The 19,982-nt window shown below is 40.6% G+C and overlaps 1 protein-coding gene across 3 annotated transcripts in view; it reads left to right on the forward strand.

Annotated features, from left to right (window-relative positions):
* The window catches only part of col14a1 (collagen, type XIV, alpha 1), a 100,798-nt gene that overhangs the window by 21,647 nt on the left and 59,169 nt on the right, over nucleotides 1-19,982 (forward strand). For 2 of the 3 annotated variants that reach the window (NM_001141998.2, XM_031903259.1), the window contains 6 exon segments: nucleotides 3,264-3,407; nucleotides 5,665-5,751; nucleotides 16,379-16,534; nucleotides 16,617-16,736; nucleotides 17,997-18,161; nucleotides 19,231-19,392. In NM_001141998.2, the coding sequence (NP_001135470.2) occupies nucleotides 3,264-3,407; nucleotides 5,665-5,751; nucleotides 16,379-16,534; nucleotides 16,617-16,736; nucleotides 17,997-18,161; nucleotides 19,231-19,392 (834 nt within the window). 3 annotated transcript variants of the gene reach the window in all.

Here is a 19,982-nt window from a genome sequence, read left to right on the forward strand (position 1 = left end):
ATAGCACAGTTCTAAGCACAATTATGCATTACAGCTTTCATTTCTCCAATATTCCTTGGAGATAATTGGGGTCATTCATCAACTCTGGACAAATTTGCCCGTTGACAGAAACCCGTGGCAACCAATTCAATTGTTACATGCATTGTTCTACTTGCAGGTGGCTGAAAAGAGCCAATCACTTGGCACATTTGCCCATTGTTGATACATACAACCCCAATTCTTGTCTCGGCATCTTTACCCTGCTCAAAGTCACCACAATAAAATGGTCAATCTTGTTTGTTGCAGAAGCTACAAATGCATAGTCCTATTAGTGGTGTTACTAGAGGTACCTGTTGCCGGCAGGATCTCCCCAGCTTTACTCTCAATATACTGAGCCTTCTATGTCATGGCTGGAGCTAGAGAGACCATCAGATGGGTCTTGTCATCCCTGTAACAACAGTTCACTCACAGTCTTCAGCAATGACACCAAGAGGGGCTTTTCTACTGCCATGACCACCCACCAAAACACATGCACAACATGGAGTTCTTTTAGAAATGCAACATGCAACATTTTTTGCTGTGTAATATAAGATACCACAAGAAACAGGTTAAAGAGGAGCACAAAGCGCAATGAACTGCTGTTTGGAAGCTCAGAAATATAATAGCGTTGAAACAGAGGATGCTTTGAATGGGGGTTTATGAATGGAATAAAGAGTATAAGGCATCTATTGACTAATTAGGGGTTTTACGTTGGCGGGGCAAGTGAGGGGGAAAGAATGGTCTCATTCAGAGAGTATGAAAACTATGAGATATTGGGAGAAGTGGTGGATTCATACAGTCAATGTGGCAAAATAACAATTACTATGAGGTCTGAGAAACAGATAATTACTGGGAAAGGGTCTAGGAACCTTATGAAGAAATTTGATCACTTACTGAATATGCAGAAAAATGGATAGAATTACCATGGGCAGAATCTCTGAAGCTCGAGCAGTTGTATTAGAAACTAAAAGCAGAAAAATGTCTTAACTAACAAACATCTATAACTACAGTGACAGGCCCTGGAAGTATTGCACTCATATCTAGCTCCAAGCAGACTTCCTACTTACATAGAACATTTCAGATTTATGGTTCCACTCACGTGAGGTGAAATAGGACTTTGGGTCAAGTTTGAATGTTTTGCCCTTAGGCAGAGAATATAGGAGGAAAGGTCAGGTGAAGTTTTAGCATGCCAAAACGTTTCCCAAGAAGTTTCCAAAATAAAGCAAATAGCAAACACATTCATTAGAAAAGATGTTCAAATAACAGTTGCTAGATATATTATTATTATTATTTATATAGCGCCATCAATTCCGCAGCGCTTTACAGAATAAATATATGATCATTATTATTATAAAGCTCTTTTGGGCAGGGCTCTCTTCCCCTCTTGTATCGGTTATTGGTTGCTTTATATGTTACTCTGTATGTCCAGTGTATGAAACCCACTTATTGTACAGCGCTGCGGGATATGTTGGCGCTTTATAAATAAATGTTAATAATAATAACTACTAGAATCATTATATTTATTACAACTGTTCCATCAGGAGCTTCTTCCCTCTTGTCTGTCCCAGCAATTCAATACTAAAGAGAGTGGCCGGAACAGGGCAGGAACTACAGTTATGGAGATGGTTTAGGTTACTGACATTTCATGAAAAACAGCAGGTATGGAGCATGGCAGTAGTTAGGGTGAAGACACACTGAGCTACTAGTAGCAGCTACTTTTTCATGGCTACTAAACACCAGAAACTCCCCTGCCATAGACAATACTGAGAATTGCCTCTGCTAAAACACAAGTAGAGACAATTATCAGTAAATGATCAGCATTGTCTGTTTTAGTAGCCACGTCAAGTAGCTGCTACTAGTAGCTCCGCGTCTTCACCATTAGGGGCTTTATGTGTTCAGCTCCCCCATTGTGGTCTATCATTGGTTCAGAGCCTCCCTCACCACATGATAAGATCACAAACATTTTCCTTCTGTCATCCAATTAAAGCTTGAGGAACATCTAAGAAACAACATAAGCATTTATACTAAATGGCTTCCTAGCTGACTGATACAAGGGTGAAGACACATAGAGCTACGTAGTAGCAGCCACTAAAGTACAGAAAATCCCCTGCCATAGACAATACTGAGAATTTCCTCTGCTAAAACACACGTAGAGACAATTATCAGTAAATGATCAGCATTGTCTATTTTAGTAGCCGTGACAAGTAGCTGCTACTAATAGCTCTGTGTGTCTTCACCCTAAAGGTGCCCATAGACGGGCCGATTCTAGCAGCCGATATTGGTCCCTTAGACCGATTCAGCAGCTAATCGGGCTGTGTATGGGCACTACCAAGGGGCCTGCCGATTACATACACTTCCCTTCACGTACACCTGAAATCGGCCAGGTATCGATCGGGCAGGTTAAAAAATCTAGTCGGATCGGGGGCCGCATCGGCTCGTTGATGTGGTTCCTAACCGACTTTGCCTATACCCTTCGTTATAATTCGATCGTTTGGACCTGGGGCCTACACGTTCCCCGATATCGCCCACCTGTAGGTGGGGATATCGTGTGAAGATCCGCTCGTTCGGCGACCTCGCCAAGCGAACGAATCTTCACGTGTATGGGAGCCTAAGTCTGGCTTCCAGGAGAATCCAAGTAGGTAAATATGCATTCACTCTAAATTGTCAGCCTTGCTGGCAAATTCTGATAAAAAGTCCTTGAACATGGAAACATTGGTCTAATCTCTTTATTACACTTACAGACACTGAAACCAGTGCAAATGGTGCCTGTATTATTAAGACATTTTGAGTTCTTTTTGCTAAAGCTCAATAAGAAATAACTCAGTGGGATTTAGGATCAGTTTAATCTACCATTTATCAGTGCAGTCTCATAGCAGCCGCTCTCCCAGCATGGAGGCTGTGGTCATATTACGATATATGGATTTTGTCCGTAATGATTATATTTTGTTTCATGCAACGATGGTAAAAAGGAACAGCGTTACAGGTAAATGAAACCCATGATTTCTATTATCATATTATCTCTCCAAAGGCAAAGTAAAAGTTGATGAAACATCCCCGCTTCATTGCGACGGAAAGGAAACACTATCTGCGGAACATGAAGCTGTGTGATTCCCATTTTGACCTTGATGTTCACCTTGTGGTTCTCTGTTAGCGAGAGAGCAAGGTCTTTATGAATATTCTGTTGCTACACTTTAATTATGCTCCAACGATGAGTGACATCCGGCTATGTTTCCTCTTAATTTCAGGTGGGAAAACCAACCAACTGAATCTTCAAAACTCCGCTACCAAAGCCATCATTCAAAGACTTGATCCTGATCGCAGTTATATTGTACAGATCATTGCATTTAATGAAGACGATGAAAGCACGCCAGTTCAAGGGGAGTTTAGAAGTAGGTAGCCAGGGCCCGCTCCATGCATTTAGGGGTAATACTAGGATATTAAGCCTATTGCTAAATGGGGGCTTAAACAATTATATAGCAAAATCCCAGATAATACATACATATATGGGACTGTGTTTCTTGTTGGCTCATTGTTTTAATGGACAGTGTTGGACTGGCCCACAGGGATACCAGGAAAATTCCCGGTGGGCCCAGGTGTCAGTGGGCCCTGCTGCTTCTAACCATTTGGCCCAGTTTATTACTTATTTTTCTATGGGAACAAAGCAACTAAATATATAGAAGAACAGATTATAGTATGAAAAGATAAAAAACCTAGTAAATATATAGACACAGTAAGAAGTGGATGAAAAATGGTTTGGAGAGTGGGCCCATGTTCTAAGGTTTTCTGGTGGGCCCTTGGGGTCCCAGTCCAACAATGTTAATGGAAATATATTTCTATAGACTTAAGCACATGTTTGATCTAGAAATAATATTGACATCCAGTACCCAAGGCAATAATAGCCATCTCCCCCCCCCCGATCGCTGCTAGCCACCCCACCCCTTCCATATAAACGGGCACAAACTCCTCCACCCACTCGCTCCTTAGTCCCTGCTGGCATTCTTCAGGTTGGTGGTCTGCTGGGAACTCTGCCCCTCCTCATTGTGCCCTAGGCAGATGCCTACTCTTCCTACCCCTGGATCCATTCCTGTTATCAGAACAAAGACTAACAAATATGAATAAGAAATACCTGCCTGCACATACTGTATATATATATATAAACCCCTAGCAAAGGTAGGTGATCTGATGGGTGCTCTCCAAGAGACCAAAAAGGCACACCCAGAAATACATTCTCCTTATGCTCATAGATCCCTTTGTTTTTCCTGATTTTACACCCCTTCCATACTCACTTCTCCAGCACATTTTGTTTGTATCTCCAATACAAATCAGCTACTCCTTCCCTGCACAGTTACTCTATTTTATTCCACTACTCTAATGCCCTATGGTGGCTGCTGATAGATATAGGAGCTTGGCCACAGTGCAAGCAGTGCCTAACAGGGTGGCCTAAGGGCAGAGTTGGCAGCTACCAAAGTAGACCCCAACCATCTGTATATTATCCCCCTGGGTTTCTGAAATGGCAGGATAACTCATAATGACTTATCCTGCCATTTCAGAAACCCAGGGGGATAATATACAGACAGTTGGGGTCATTTAAAGCTCTACTTTGGAAGCTGCCAACTCTATGTCTGTAGAAATTGTGTGGTCATACCCAGCATTTCAAACGTTACTAATTCTCTTCTCTTCAGAACTTTTTAGAAATATTAAAAGTTCTGCAAATGGTGTGCTCGGAGGTTGTGGACACTACACATACATATATCACTATGTAAAGTCCCAGCAGAGCAATACATTTCCCTCTCCTGCTGCTAGTGTTGCACCTACACATATACACACACACACACACACACACACAGACACACACACATATACACACAGACACACATATACACACAGACACACATATACACACAGACACACATATACACACAGACACACATATACACACACACGCACACATATACACACAGACACACACACACACACATATACACACAGACACAGACACACACACACACATATACACACAGACACACATATACACACACACATATACACACACACATATACACACACACATATACACACAGACACACATATACACACAGACACAGACACACATATACACACAGACACAGACACACATATACACACATACACACACAGACACACATATACACACAGACACAGACACACATATACACACAGACACACATATACACACATACACACACATACACACACATACACACATACACACACAGACACAGACACACATATACACACAGACACAGACACACATATACACACAGACACACATATACACACAGACACATATACACACAGACACACATATACACACAGACACACATATACACACACACAGACACAGACACACATATACACACACACAGACAAAGACACACATATACACACATATACACACAGATACACATATACACACAGACAAAGACACACATATACACACATATACACACAGATACACATATACACACAGACAAAGACACACATATACACACAGATACACATATACACACAGACACACATAGCAATACACACACCCCTATATATACACTAATCTGATTTCAAACCTATACTTAGAAATGTATCTAAATAATTTTTCCCCCTTTGTAGTGAAAGATTTAGAGAAAAAAAGAAAACTGCCAGATCCAAGCAAAACCCATAAGAAGGATAAAACGGGCAACAATCTTCCTGAAGGAGGTACAGTCCTTTTTATTGCACATTGGACATTTCCTGCTAATGTTACAAGTGATGGATAACCAAGGTAATGTTATCTACCCTCTACCCTAAAATGTGAATTTCTTTATAAAGAAAATGTTAGATGATTGCCCTACATGATGGCATCAGCGCTAAGTGTTGTACAACAGAAAAACAGTAATGTATAATAACATGGGGTACAGCACACAGCCAGGCTTATTTACTAACAATGGGCAAAACTGTAATATATATATCAGTAAATATTGCCCTTTTACATCCTTTCCCTTGAGCCGCCATTTAGTGATGGGCTGTGTGCTCCCTCAGAGATCAGCTGACAGGAAGTGATGCAGCTCTAACTGTAACAGGAAGTAGTGTGGGAGTAAAAGGCAGAACTCTGCCCATTCATTGGCTGATGGGGCCTAGCATGTATGTGTGCCTTGGCTTGTTTGTATGCACTGTGAATCCTATGATCCCAGGGGGCGGCCCTTAGTACTTAAAATGGCAATTTTCTATTTAGGATTACCCAATGGCACATACTACTAAAAAGTATATAATTATGAGCAAAATTCCAATATACAAGAATAAAAAACCTTTCAATGGTTTAAAGATTATTTGCAAGTGTAATTGGTATTGCAAGTGGTTTCTTTCTGTCACAATGGATTTTCTGCACTGCTGAACAGTGTAATAGATGGGGAACTGATGTGCTACATTGTTGACATTTTTGTGTTGCCTGAGTGCTTTTACAGGTAAGATAGGTAGCAATTTAAAGGGGAACTTGACCCAAACACTAAGCCAAACTTAAGCTTTTTAAAAAGTAAACATAATTTCAAGCAACTTTGCAATATACATCAGTTAAAAATCTGCAGCCTTTTCATGATGTTTAATGTAATAATATGGTTTGGAACAGTTCCCTAAGCCCTGCCCCCTGTTCCCCTGCTGATTGGCTGACTACTTTGTGACTCACATAAATGTAACAGTAGTCAACTGTCCCTCAGCCTGCCTTCAGCCTCTATCCCCTCAATCCCACAATTCCCTGCTGCACACGTGGTGTCAATAAGGAAAGGAACATCCCAGTGCAATGCATTGTGGGTTATGTAGTTCCTGCATGCTGTCTGTAAGCTGTGGAGAAGCTGTTACAATGTGTAACATCAATGTTTTAGTCCCTCCTCCCCTGCCAGGATTTCAAATGATGCAGAAAGAGAAGAACAGTTTTGCAGCTGGATTTCAGCATATAAAATGGTATTTATTCCTACTGTTTGAAGGAACAGATTACAGTGATAGGGATATTAGGGGTTTCTGTGCTGTGTGGGGTTCGGAAGCCAGAGTTCCCCTTTAAGGGTGATTTCAGGAACTTTAATGCAGCATTTTAGGTGAGGAAAAATGATGGCGGGTAAAATGCCTCTGCCCGTGAGTAGGATAACAGTAAAAATAGGTTTGAGTCAGCACCGGGCAACATTATAGAACAACAAAGCCAAAGTGGAAAGGGGGTTGATCCGGACATTTCATTGCACGTGACTATTTCACCTTGAAAAATATGTTAGTTATTTTCCCATTTCTGCTGCAGAAGGTCAAAAATTGAGTTTTTTTTCCATTTTAACCCAAATCGTGACATCAAACAACTTGCTTCATTCCAGCTGAGCTAGATCCAACTTGAAGCGGCGTTTCATTTCGCTCTGAGCTAGGAACGGAGCAGGTGTTTGTGGGGCCGCTCAGCAGCTCCCGTGTAGCACAAATACTTTGATGAAATCCCTAAAAGGCAAAAAAAAAAATAAAAAAAATCCAAAAGCCAGTAGCCTGTAGGCAAGCAGAGCGAATAGGGAACACGTCAGCACTAGAATATTCCGGGTGAAGCTGCTGGTAAGAATAATAACTGGGAAGGGGAGGGCCATGCACAATGCAGTAAAAGTCGCAACATCTAGGAACCCCCACCCTGTACCCAAAGGTGTACCTGTTGCATAAATGGGAGGGGGCAAGTAGATAAAAGTGGTACTGTTTTATTATTACAGAGAAAAGGGAATCATTTAACCATGAAATAAACCCAATAGGGCTGTTCTGCCCCCAATAAGGGGTAATTATATCTTAGTTGGGATCAAGTACAGGTACTGTTTTATTATTACAGAGAAAAGGGAATCATTTAACCATGAAATAAACCCAATAGGGCTGTTCTGCCCCCAATAAGGGGTAATTATATCTTAGTTGGGATCAAGTACAGGTACTGTTTTATTATTACAGAGAAAAGGGAATCATTTAACCATGAAATAAACCCAATAGGGCTGTTCTGCCCCCAATAAGGGGTAATTATATCTTAGTTGGGATCAAGTACAGGTACTGTTTTATTATTACAGAGAAAAGGGAATCATTTAACCATTAAATAAACCCAATAGGGCTGTTCTGCCCCAATAAGGGGTAATTATATCTTAGTTGGGATCAAGTACAGGTACTGTTTTATTATTACAGAGAAAAGGGAATCATTTAACCATTAAATAAACCCAATAGGGCTGTTCTGCCCCCAATAAGGGGTAATTATATCTTAGTTGGGATCAAGTACAGGTACTGTTTTATTATTACAGAGAAAAGGGAATCATTTAACCATTAAATAAACCCAATAGGGCTGTTCTGCCCCCAATAAGGGGTAATTATATCTTAGTTGGGATCAAGTACAGGTACTGTTTTATTATTACAGAGAAAAAGGAAATCATTTTCAAAAATGAATTATTAGATGGAGTCTTTGGGAGATGGCCTTTCCGTAATTCAGAACTTTCTGGATAATGGGTTTCCGGATAAGTGGGTCCAATACCTGTACCTGAACTTGACATCCATGCTTCAAGACCAATGCTAGGAATTGGCAACAGCTATAGGACTGTATTTTGCCCCCTGGCTTGTACTTTCAGCCCCTCAGATGGGACCTCCTCCCTACCACATTGCCAGTAGCCATTCACCTTACAGTAGTTTCCCATTCCTAGAAATAAGCTGCGAGCTCGGCCAAGAATAAAGCTGATCGGAGCACAGATGGCTTTTCAAGCAGAATGCAGAGCCCAAACTGTACACGTTGCACTAAAATGTGTGATTTTTAAATATGGAAAGCCTTAATGCTGGATAGTGGATCAGACAGCTGGAGAGAGTCACTGGCAGCAAATAGGGACTTTAGTGCCATGTGGCCCCTACACCTGTCTGTCTCTGCTGATGAGCCCCACAGCTGCGCCACTGAGCCGGGCAGCGCCCATACTGACTGGGATATTAACCTTCCCAATGCATCTAACCTATTTATTCTCTCTGTATGCCATGTCTTCCCACTCTATTTATTGTATTTATATATGTATTTATATAGAAAGTCCAGAGAACTGACCTTAGAAAACATAATTGGCCCTCTTTATAGATCCATGGAAACCCTTACCTTGAATATGCAGTGCAATATAGAAAGGATATTAATGAGCTGATATCTGGGGTCTTATGTTATAAAAGGTGCCCCTTATAGTAACCAATTGTAACCAATCAGCAGGTGGCATTTATTGGTCACTTGTTTAAAAGCTACTTGGGTTACTGCACCTGGGCAATTTTTTTACTTTTAGGGGTTAGGCCCCTTTACCCCATAACAGGTTCTGCCAGCTGTCAGCAGCATCTTGATAGATAATGTGTTTTCTCTATAAACAAAAGCCTGAATATATATATACTGTATATATAAAATCTACATTACTGGCACTTTGGATCTACACCAACTGTTTCAATATATTGTGCAGCTTAGTCACTATAATATAAGTTTGGGGGCCGGTTTATAATAAAATAATAATGCCACCCAAAGAGGCCATTGGAGTTCTCACACAGTCTGGGGGCTATAAAGATATTGTGTAATATATTTTATTATAAACCTGCTGTGTCGTGTAAGAGTTTTTCTCAACAGTTCTCAAACTGTTGGACTGACCCTTATGGGACCCAGAGCAGTGTATGGGGGGGTGTCAGGTTGATTAGGGTGGGATTTGGGTTAAACACTTGATTGATATCATAGATAGGCTTGGGAATCTTGCTTAATGACTGCTACAGCCTTAGAATATCTCTCACCTTGTCATGAGCTAAGAGGGGACCTTGACCAAATGTTTCAAATAAAAAGGGCTTGACTCAAAAATTCAGGAAGCCACTATTGGTCTGTTGATTTATCTGTCTAACTATCCATTATATTTCTAGGTATCTAAACATGGACATACTTAAGAGAGGAATGTTGCCTTGGGTATAAACAGACCCTTTAGAATTCCTTAGTCATGTTTCTCTCCAAGGTACAAATGTATAACCGACCCATAACATAGTTTTCCATCAACACTTTGCCAGACCTGAGGCATCCTGAGCACTTAATGTAGTTAGAAGAGGTTAAAAAAGGACAAATGCCCATCAAGTTCAACCTTTTAGCCATGTAAATCCTACTTAACTTCTAGTTGACCCGGAGGAAGGCAGAGAAAAAGCCACTTGGGACAAAAAATCTTTCCCGACGCCATAGAACCAGTCAATAGAACCAGTCCTGGATGAACTGAGTTCATTTCAGTAAAATTATATTTTCTCACTTGCTAAAAAAGACATTTAAACTGCCCAATGTATCAGCCAATAGAATTGATTCAAACTTTTATACGAAACCTCCAGTATTGTTGGGGTCAAACCGGTTGTGTTTTGGAGGAGCTGTTTGAACAAGTATCCAACTCCAGAGAAGTTTATTAGCTTTAGGGTTTTTGGATATGATTGTCATGTTAATAACAGCACACTTCAAAAATGAAAAAAATGACTGCTCTAATACCCGTGTGGTCTCCGTTCAGTTTTGCTGTAACTGTATATACTCTTGATGTGATTTCATGTTATCTAGTAGCTTAGGTTTATAAGCCAGGGAGCTGCAGGATTGAATCAGAATGGACTAGTAATGTAACTTGCCCTTAACCTCTTCAAATGAAAGTTCAGATCCTCAAGTCTAAACATGGGGTCTCTGGTGCATTTTCTATGGGAAAAAGACTCCCCATCTCTCCATTATTCCCTTCTAATAAACTTGTAAAGGGTAACCATTTCCTCTTGAAAGTGCCTCTTCTTCAGAGAAAACAACCCCAACCGTGACAGTCTAACCTCATCATTTAATTATTTTACCAGTTTAGTTGCAGGTTTCTGCAACTCCAGCTTTTTACATAGTTACACAGTTAAGTTGGGTTGAAAAAAGACCAAAGTCCATCAAGTTCAACCCTTCCAAGTGAACCCCAGTGCGCACACATAAACCTTTCCTGACCTATCTATACACTCACATACTGTGCATAAACTATATATATATACAAACACTAATACTAACTGTAGATATTAGTATCACAATAGCCTTGGATATTCTGATTGTTCAAGAACTCATCCAGGCCCCTCTTAAAGGCATTAACAGAATCTGCCATTACCCCATCACTAGGAAGGGCATTCCCCAACCTCACTGCCCTCACCGTGAGGAACCACCTACGCTGCTTCAAATGGAAGCTCCGTTCCTCTAATCTAAAGGGGGGACCTCTGGTGCGTTGATCGTTTTTATGGGAAAAAAGAACCCCCCTATCTAACTATAATCCCCTCTAATGTACTTGTACAGAGTAATCATGTCCCCTCGCAAGCGCCTCTTTCCCAGAGAAAACAACCCCAACCCTGACAGTCTCACCTCATAGTTTAACCCTTCCATCCCCTTTACCAGTTTAGTTGCAGTCTCTGCACTCTCTCCAGCTCATAAATATCCTTCTTAAGGACTGGAGCCCAAAACTGCCCCCCATACTCAAGGTGAGGCCTTACCAGGGACCTATAAAGAGGCAAAATAATGTTTTCATCCAATACAGTACTTTATTTGCTTTAGTAGCCACTGAATACTCAAGCTTTTGCTGTTGGAGGTCAGAATGTCACTTAACAGCCGATTCCCTAGCATTTCACTCGACAGGTACCTGCTGTTATGTTGTAATATTCTCAACAAACCGATATATCTCATTTAAAATCACGTTCTCCAAGCCTGATATGGTTGGGATTTGCTCTACAGTCTTTTTGCCCAATAAAACCTTGAATGGTTATGAAGTATTGGAGTTACCTTGGGAATAATTGGTGGTTGCTGTTGCTTGAAACCTCGGGTTCTACCTGTAATTTAGATAATAATATTTAAAGCACCAGGAGAAATGTGTTAACTTGTATTGTAATAAAGATAAAAGCAGATGCTTCAAAGGCCTCATAATTAACTACCAATTAACTATCGGACCATCTGTTTCTATTTAAGTGCAGAATATAAAACACAACAAGGTTCTCTCATTTATGCTTGTTTTGAAGTCGTTGTCTGTCAACCTTATACTGTACGCCCCTCGTCCGGCATCATTATAGGTTGTACTTTAGCCGCCACTGATGGGCTGCAGATCAGACAACAGATATTGTCACCAATTTGCCCAACTATCTCCATCTTTCTTTCCTATCCCAACTCCCTCTGTAGGGCCCTAAACAGTTGAAGAATAATTGCTGAAGGGTTTATATGTCCTTTTCAGAGATCTGGCATCTTGGGTGTGATTTAATGTTGAACTCATTTGGTTTCAATAATCACCGGTCTATAGGAAAGCAATTTAGCACAAGGAAACAAACGAGTAAGCCCGTAGGACCTCTCCCAGCAGCCGGGGTTTTATTAAATGTCAGCACCTGTGTTTATCCGACTTCCACCTGCTATTGGCAGAAATCTAACATAGGCTAGACTACTGGAGAAACCATCAAGTCTATTACCAGACAAATCCCAGTCAGCTGAATTGCATACATTCCCTTGTACACAAGCCAGTTTTATAGCATTAGGCCATGGCTTTTATTAGCTTCTTGTAAAAGTCGCTGGATGGAGCCTTCAGAAAGTGATAGCACAGACAGTAAACGAAAATGAGCCTCCTAATAGCTGTACATTTCCAAGCCTTTGCTCTTATAGCACCTAATACACCATATTATGCATGTTTTTATAGGGAAACTTGTCGCTGTAGCTTAATACAGTCTTCTCTTCCACTGGTTTCCCTTAAAGTTTGTACCTTGTAAAGTATTCAGACTCTTGGCCACTTTTCTTATTTTATCTTAATAAATCCTACTACTATATACAATCCTCATATGAGCAATTAAATACCAGAGGACAAAGAGAGGTAGAATCACTCAGGGGAGGGTGGAAATTGTTAGGCGCCCCCTAGTGAGTCAAACCCCGAGTTGGCACTCCTCTTCTTCCAAAAATACTCCAGCCCAGGGTACGTTTCTCCTCAGGACCATGCTTCCATTCTCTTCTGGTGCCCCACCATCTTCCGTATCTCCCTGGGCAAGCACACTCATGGTACATGAATTCTTTGCTTATTTCTATAGTGAGAATGTACAAGTGCTGAGGATGCTAGGGCACCAGGAGAGTATGATGGAATGGTGTTTAGGAGAAAATAACTTTGGGCTGCTGCATTTTTAGAAGAAGAGGAGTTCCAGCTTGGAGTCTGAAGTCAGTGGCAAGAATAACTGGGGGTTGCCTAACAACATGGCACCCACCCAGTGATTCTACCTTTTCTTTTAACCACATAGTTATCATTTTGCCACAATCAGGTTTATAGCTGGACCATAAAAACATTTCTCAAGATGCTTATGCACCAAAAACCACTCTAGAGAACCCAATGCCGTCTCTTGAATAAAGGAAACCTCCGTTATTCAAGAGATGGCATTGGGTTCTCTAGAGTGGTCTTTGGGGCATATTCAGTTACAATTAGAATGGTGAAGTTATTGAATTATCTCCCTGAATCTGTTCTGCTGGCAGATACAATAAATAGTTTCAATCAGGGTTAGATGTCCAACCACACTATCATTTTTTTGTGTCTACCTCTGCAGTGGCCAGAAGTGCAAATAACATAAGGAGTTTAAAGTGATGGGCCAGTAACTTTTTCCCATACTCAGCTCTAAGGGCAACTTCTGGACTAATGAACAGTCATGCTTCAGCACATCTTGAAGGTCTGCCCTTCCATGTGGCTTTGGCTCTTGAACATGCTCAGTTCTTCTTAACCCAGTTTAATAAACACACCTTCCAGTCTAGCGGCCAATAGAGAGATGGCACTGCTGGTTTCCATAGAAACTCTGCTCCAGCTGTGCCCTCTGCTGAAGGAACATATTTTTTTTCCTAACCTCCTGTCCTGAGCTCAGCCTAACCATTACAGTGCTCAGTCCAAGCACAGTAAGTTCTGCCTGTGTAAGCCTGCATTCTTCATTGGGCGAACTTTACAGCGCATGTGTGCTGTTTGCAGATGTAAATGTCACTAATGATGTTAGAGGAAATATGGCCGCCAAGTGAAAGCTAAGGGGATATATGCAGTAGAATGATGTGGTTTGGGTGGGAAGAATGTGCCCAGCTTACATGGCAGGAAAATGTAGAGTTTACATGTCCTTTAATATCAGATCATTACAAGCACCTCTACTCTAACTCTAGCACCACAGTAACCTACGCACTTTACTGTAGCTCTGGGGTTCCCAGACTAGAGATGTGGGTTCTATGTTTTGGTGAAGTTAACCACATCGATCAGTGAGTTAATCACCCAATTTGTGATCTACTGGTACATCCCAACCTACCTTTTGGGTTTTCCCATAAGACAGGGAAGTCTTCTCCTAATATCCATACATTGAACACCTTTTGCATGCTTTGTTGGCACTATATAAACATGGGCAAACATACCCACAGGTAGGGGTTAACTTTCTTTTAATAAACCCCCAAGCTGCCTAGGTTTGTGCAGTAATGTTGGCATTGTGCTTTGTACTATGGGCACAGCATATTGTTACATGGAATTGAAGTGGATTTGTTTTTAAAGCAGAGAACGTGCTATGTGAAGCTGGAAAAGAACGAGGATGCTGGCAGTCAATCAAAAACTATTAACAAGCAATTGCTCTAACTACATGATTAGAAAATCTGGAGTTAACCAGGTTGTTGAGTATGCTTTATAATATGTGTAGCCTTGAAGGCAAATGCTAAGTGTGCCAGTTATCATTTTTTAAGCTATAAAATAGGTTATTGACACCACATACTGATAATTTTAAAATCCAGCATGTAATGGGCCATAACATAACTTATTTGGAGTTCTAAGGAGGTTTATGAGAGAGGAAAGTTTTACAATGAAAATGCTGAAGTTGGATAATTTGCTCCATCAAAGGGCTCTACTGGTATCTACAATGGAGTTTGTGCCAGGTCTTATACCCATGGCTGTATGCACCGGACCTCCATCTGGCCCCTTATCCCACCTACTGGTGTTGGGCAGGACAATGTGTGCATGTAGCAATCATGGAAGAGGGTTATCCGACCCTTGGCTATGCCCATGGATATAGTCACAAATGTCTGGCAGTGGGATGGGGAAATCTCTTTTTTAAGCATTATATTTTAGGGCCTGCCCCCCTGAAGCTTCTGCCCAGCCACAGGCCCTCAGGTTGCTGTATTGAAATATTATTTGTTGCTTGTACCCAATAGCAACCAATTATCTGGTAGCATTTACTGGTTGGTTGTATAAAAGCAGACATCTAATTATTATGGGTTATTAAGTCAAACTCTGCTGTTGTTATATTACACAATGAGCCTTTTGAGGGTACCTATGCACCAGCTTCACACATTGAGAGGGAATGGATATGGGCTCTATTGTTCCTGAAAGATTTGTTTCAGGTTGTTCAGGTGAGTTAGATGATGCTTGCATACCTCAGACACATGAGATCATCAGAACTTGCCCAAAAGCTTCTGGTTCCAAAGCCATCACCCCAAATCCACTCATACCCTCCTCCAGTGCTCGCCAACAACCCCACTGCAGTGCTAGATGCCCAGGACTGAAGTAAGAGAAGACAGCATAAGTTGGTTATTAGGCTCCTAGTGCCCCCCATTGTACCCATTGCTGCCTACCTCTAGTTCCAGGACTGTGATTGGACTAATGCACCTTATCATTCTTTAGCCCCCTCCAATATTATTTGGGCATTGTGTTTGGCATCATTTGTCCTGCTGAACTTTATTGAACATTTCTTGGTCACAATTCTAAACTGAAGTGTTTCGTATTTGGACTCCTAGCATTATATGTAAAGTAAGAATACATCGAATTTGATTTGGCTTCTTATCTCACTTTGATTTTATTTTATTTCAGACGAAACGTCTTGTTCTATGAGTTCAGCTGAGAGAAGCACCTAAAAGCCAATAACGACGATGCGCCCAACATTTGCCACCCAAAAGCCCCTCAACCAACAGAAATTTTCTTTTAGTGCTTTATATTTGTTTATTTTATTCTCTGTTTTATTGTTGTGTCTTGAAATTTCCTGTAGGAAATAGATACGATATGGGCGATTTATTGCTTCTTTCATGTTAACCTCAATTTGTTTTTAACACATGCTTTACCTTGAATGAGTTTGTTCATGTAATGGAGCCGCAGTGCCTTTTAATCGTTTCCAGCCACAGGGAATGTTCTTGATTACATTTGCATGGAATATTTACTTTCTACTCTTCTGAAAAATGTATTTTAAATGACCTCAGTGGTTTTCGCCAGTTCCGTCTGCACACCAGATACGCACCATTTAGTTGCAGCCCATTGCTTGTTAATTGTAAATAATAGAGATTAATATGGGCTCAATGTTTTTCCCATTTGATTTTTTTTTAAAGAAAAGAATTTTTCATGTAAAAGCCCAGCGGTTTCGGACATTGTGATTTTGGTGGACGGATCCTGGAGCATTGGCCGGCTCAACTTCAGGCTTGTGCGTCTTTTCTTGGAGAACCTGGTGGCTGCTTTCAACATTGCCTCCGATAAAACAAGAATAGGTATCAATTTCATTTTCTCTGCTTTATTTTATTTTACCATGTATAAACAGAAAAAATAAATGAATTCCCTATCGGTCTTCAGGTCTTGCCCAATACAGTGGAGACCCAAGAATCGAATGGCAGTTGAATACGTACGCGACCAAGGATGCCGTTATAGATGCTGTCAGGAACCTTCCTTACAAAGGTGGAAACACACTGACAGGTATTGTTTTTCTATCATATTCAGCAAAATACACAAAGCATTATTAATATTATATACAGGTATCTGTTACGATTTTGGGTTTTTCAGGATGTGGTCTTATGGCCAAAATACTAGATACTGTTATAGGTACAGTGCAGTTTTACATATTCTACTGTATTTACCAGTTACATCTTTAGCACAATTTACCGTTGACGTATGTCTAGCAGGTTATTAACTCAGCTGGCCGTCACCAAGATGCATTTTATGAACATCTTACCATTCAATGAATTTTTGACTATCAAGTTGTCAACAGATTCTAGCTCCTGGGAATTGTCTTCTGGTCCTAGCCAAGTCCAAGTCATTTTTTTTATTTATTATTTTGTATTGAAAAGTTTTATTTCAAGAAACTAAGCTTTGGCCATATGTTGCTGGATTCTGTTTCCCAGCATCCTCAGCTGGCTACCATAACCTTTTGTGGTTGGGTGTTTTAATTATTATCTAGGGGTGCAAATAATTCTTAATGGAAGCGATTGTGAAGGTTTAATAATGCCAGTGGTACTTGGTTGTGCTGATTGTTCAGCCTCCACCCTTAAGGATCCATTCCAACCATAAGGATCTATTCTAACCATAAGGATCCATTCCAACCATAAGGATCCATTCTAACCGTAAGGATCCATTCTAACCATAAGGATCCATTCCAACCATAAGGATCCATTCCAACCATAAGGATCTATTCTAACCATAAGGATCCATTCCAACCATAAGCATCCATTCTAACCGTAAGGATCCATTCTAACCATAAGGATCCATTCCAACCGTAAGGATCCATTCCAACCATAAGACACCATTCCAACCATAAGGATCCATTCCAACCACAAAGATCCATTCCAACCATAAGGAACCATTTCAACCATAAGGAATCATTCCAACCATAAGGATCCATTCCAACCACAAAGATCCATTCCAACCATAAGGAACCATTTCAACCATAAAGATTTTTTGTTCCCTTTACACATTTAGTGCAATTAGCAGGGTACTCTTGTAAATCTCTGACTTTTTGCATTAACTCAGCAGGTAAGGGGCTGTTTATTTTTATGGTTACTAAAACACCTTTAACATTACCTAGTGCTGATCATAAATTTGGTCAAAGTCTATACGCGATGCCACTGCTTTGCAAACCAGTGCAGGTTTTTATTGGATGACCGACATCGAGCTGTTGTACTTAAGTTGGGCTCCTTATGTGATTTTAGATTTATTGTTTACCCCCTCTTCCTTTTGCAGGGCTTGCCTTGACATACATTTTGGAAAACAGTTTTAAGCCAGAATCAGGAGCAAGGCCGGGCCTTCCAAAGATTGGTATTTTGATCACCGATGGGAAGTCCCAAGACGATGTTATTCCACCCGCCAGAAGTCTGAAAGATGCTGGAATTGAACTTTTTGCAGTCGGTAAGCTATGAAGAAATGCCAACATCCCCATATAGTTGTCAGATGTGTTCCACTGAATGTATTTGATGGAAATGCTTCTATTGAATGGCAGGATGAATATAGTCTATCATCAACTATCTTTCCCAAACTAAGGGAACAGGTGTTGAGTTTGTGGCGGGCTAGTTAGTGCTTTTGATCATAACACTGTCTCTGTGAGCAGATATTATATCGTGATGTAACCACTCCTGAGTAAGTAGACACCCCACTGGCCCATGTATGGGGCTAACATGAAGCCCTCCATTGATTTCAACTCAAATTTGTCTGCCAAGGTCAAAATCTGTATCGGCCAAAGGTTAGCCTAGTCTTCAACCCCCCCCCCATTGGGACATGGTCATCTTGCCCTTGGGATTGGGAAAGGACATGATTTTGTCACTGACACACTCCTCATACAAAAAGGAATGTTGTATAGACAAGAGTTTATGACCCCCCCCCCCCCCCACTGTACAGTCCATTTAGGAGAAAAGAAAGTTTCTAGTAGTGTATATTTTCTCTATTATTGAAACTTTTCTATTTATATTATTGTGTCCAATTATTCTTGAATATCATTTTCATTGGTTTAACTTTAAGCTAAATGTTAGTATGTTATAGACTGACCAATTGTAAGCAACTTTTCAGTTGGTCTTCATTATTTATTTTCAGTTTTCAAATGGGGGCAGCCAAATGATTGCCTTGTGAGGCTACAGTTTTATTGTCATCGTTACTTGTTGTAACTTTCTTTTCTATTCAGTCCCTCTCCTATTCATATACCAGTCTCTCATCCAAACCACTCCCTGGTTGCTAAAGTAACTTTGGACCCTATCAACCAAATAACTGCTAAAACTCCAAACTTAAAAACTACAAATAATAAAAAATGAAGACCAATTGCAAATTGTCTCAGAATGTTATTCTCTAAAAGTTAACTCAAAGGTGAACAACCCCTTTAACATCAACCTAATATGATCACAAATACTCTGTATATCACCCAGTTTATCAAAAAATGACAAAATTGTGGCATCTGTTGTTGCATTTTCCGTCTTTGTTGCACACTAAGGTGTAAAAAATGCGGACCTGAATGAACTGAAGGAGATTGCCTCGGAACCTGACAGCACTCACGTTTACAATGTGGCCGATTTCAATGTCATGGACACGATTGTGGAGGGTCTTACAAGGACTGTGTGCCAAAGAGTGCAAGAGCAAGAAATGGAAATCAGAGGTGAGGAAAGAAGAAAGAAGGACGTAAATGACACACCCGGGGGCAGAATAATGTGGAATAGCAGGAATATTATGCAAGTGGAGGGGAAGAGATTTATAGTGCTGGGGTTCCGTGAGGTTAAAGAGGTGTGTGGGCATGTCAGAGCTCCTCAGGCGCTGCTCAGTCTAATAACTGCCGATGTACTGAAATGACTTGGAACATGAAAAGGGAGACATTTTATTAAACATTATTTGCATGATCGCCCCCAGTAAATCAACCGGAGAGAATAATTAGACTGTACAGCAGTAGAACTCGATAGGGGAGGGTATGAATTCATTTTGATGTCTCCCCAGAGATCACCTGAATTCCTGGAGGCTATGGGCTGTACTCAGGGACATTAGAGATGACTGATGCATACATATAGTTACACAGTTACACAGTTACATAGTTACATAGGGTTGAAAAAAGACCATCAAAAAAAGTCCATCAAATTCAACCCTTCCAAGTAAACCAAGCACACACAACCTATACTTACCAATCTATACACTCACATACATAAACTATATATATACAAACATTAATACTAACTGTAGATATTAGTATCACAATAG

This window comes from Xenopus tropicalis, chromosome 6 (genome assembly GCF_000004195.4).
Source record: "Xenopus tropicalis strain Nigerian chromosome 6, UCB_Xtro_10.0, whole genome shotgun sequence".
NCBI lineage: Eukaryota > Metazoa > Chordata > Amphibia > Anura > Pipidae > Xenopus > Xenopus tropicalis.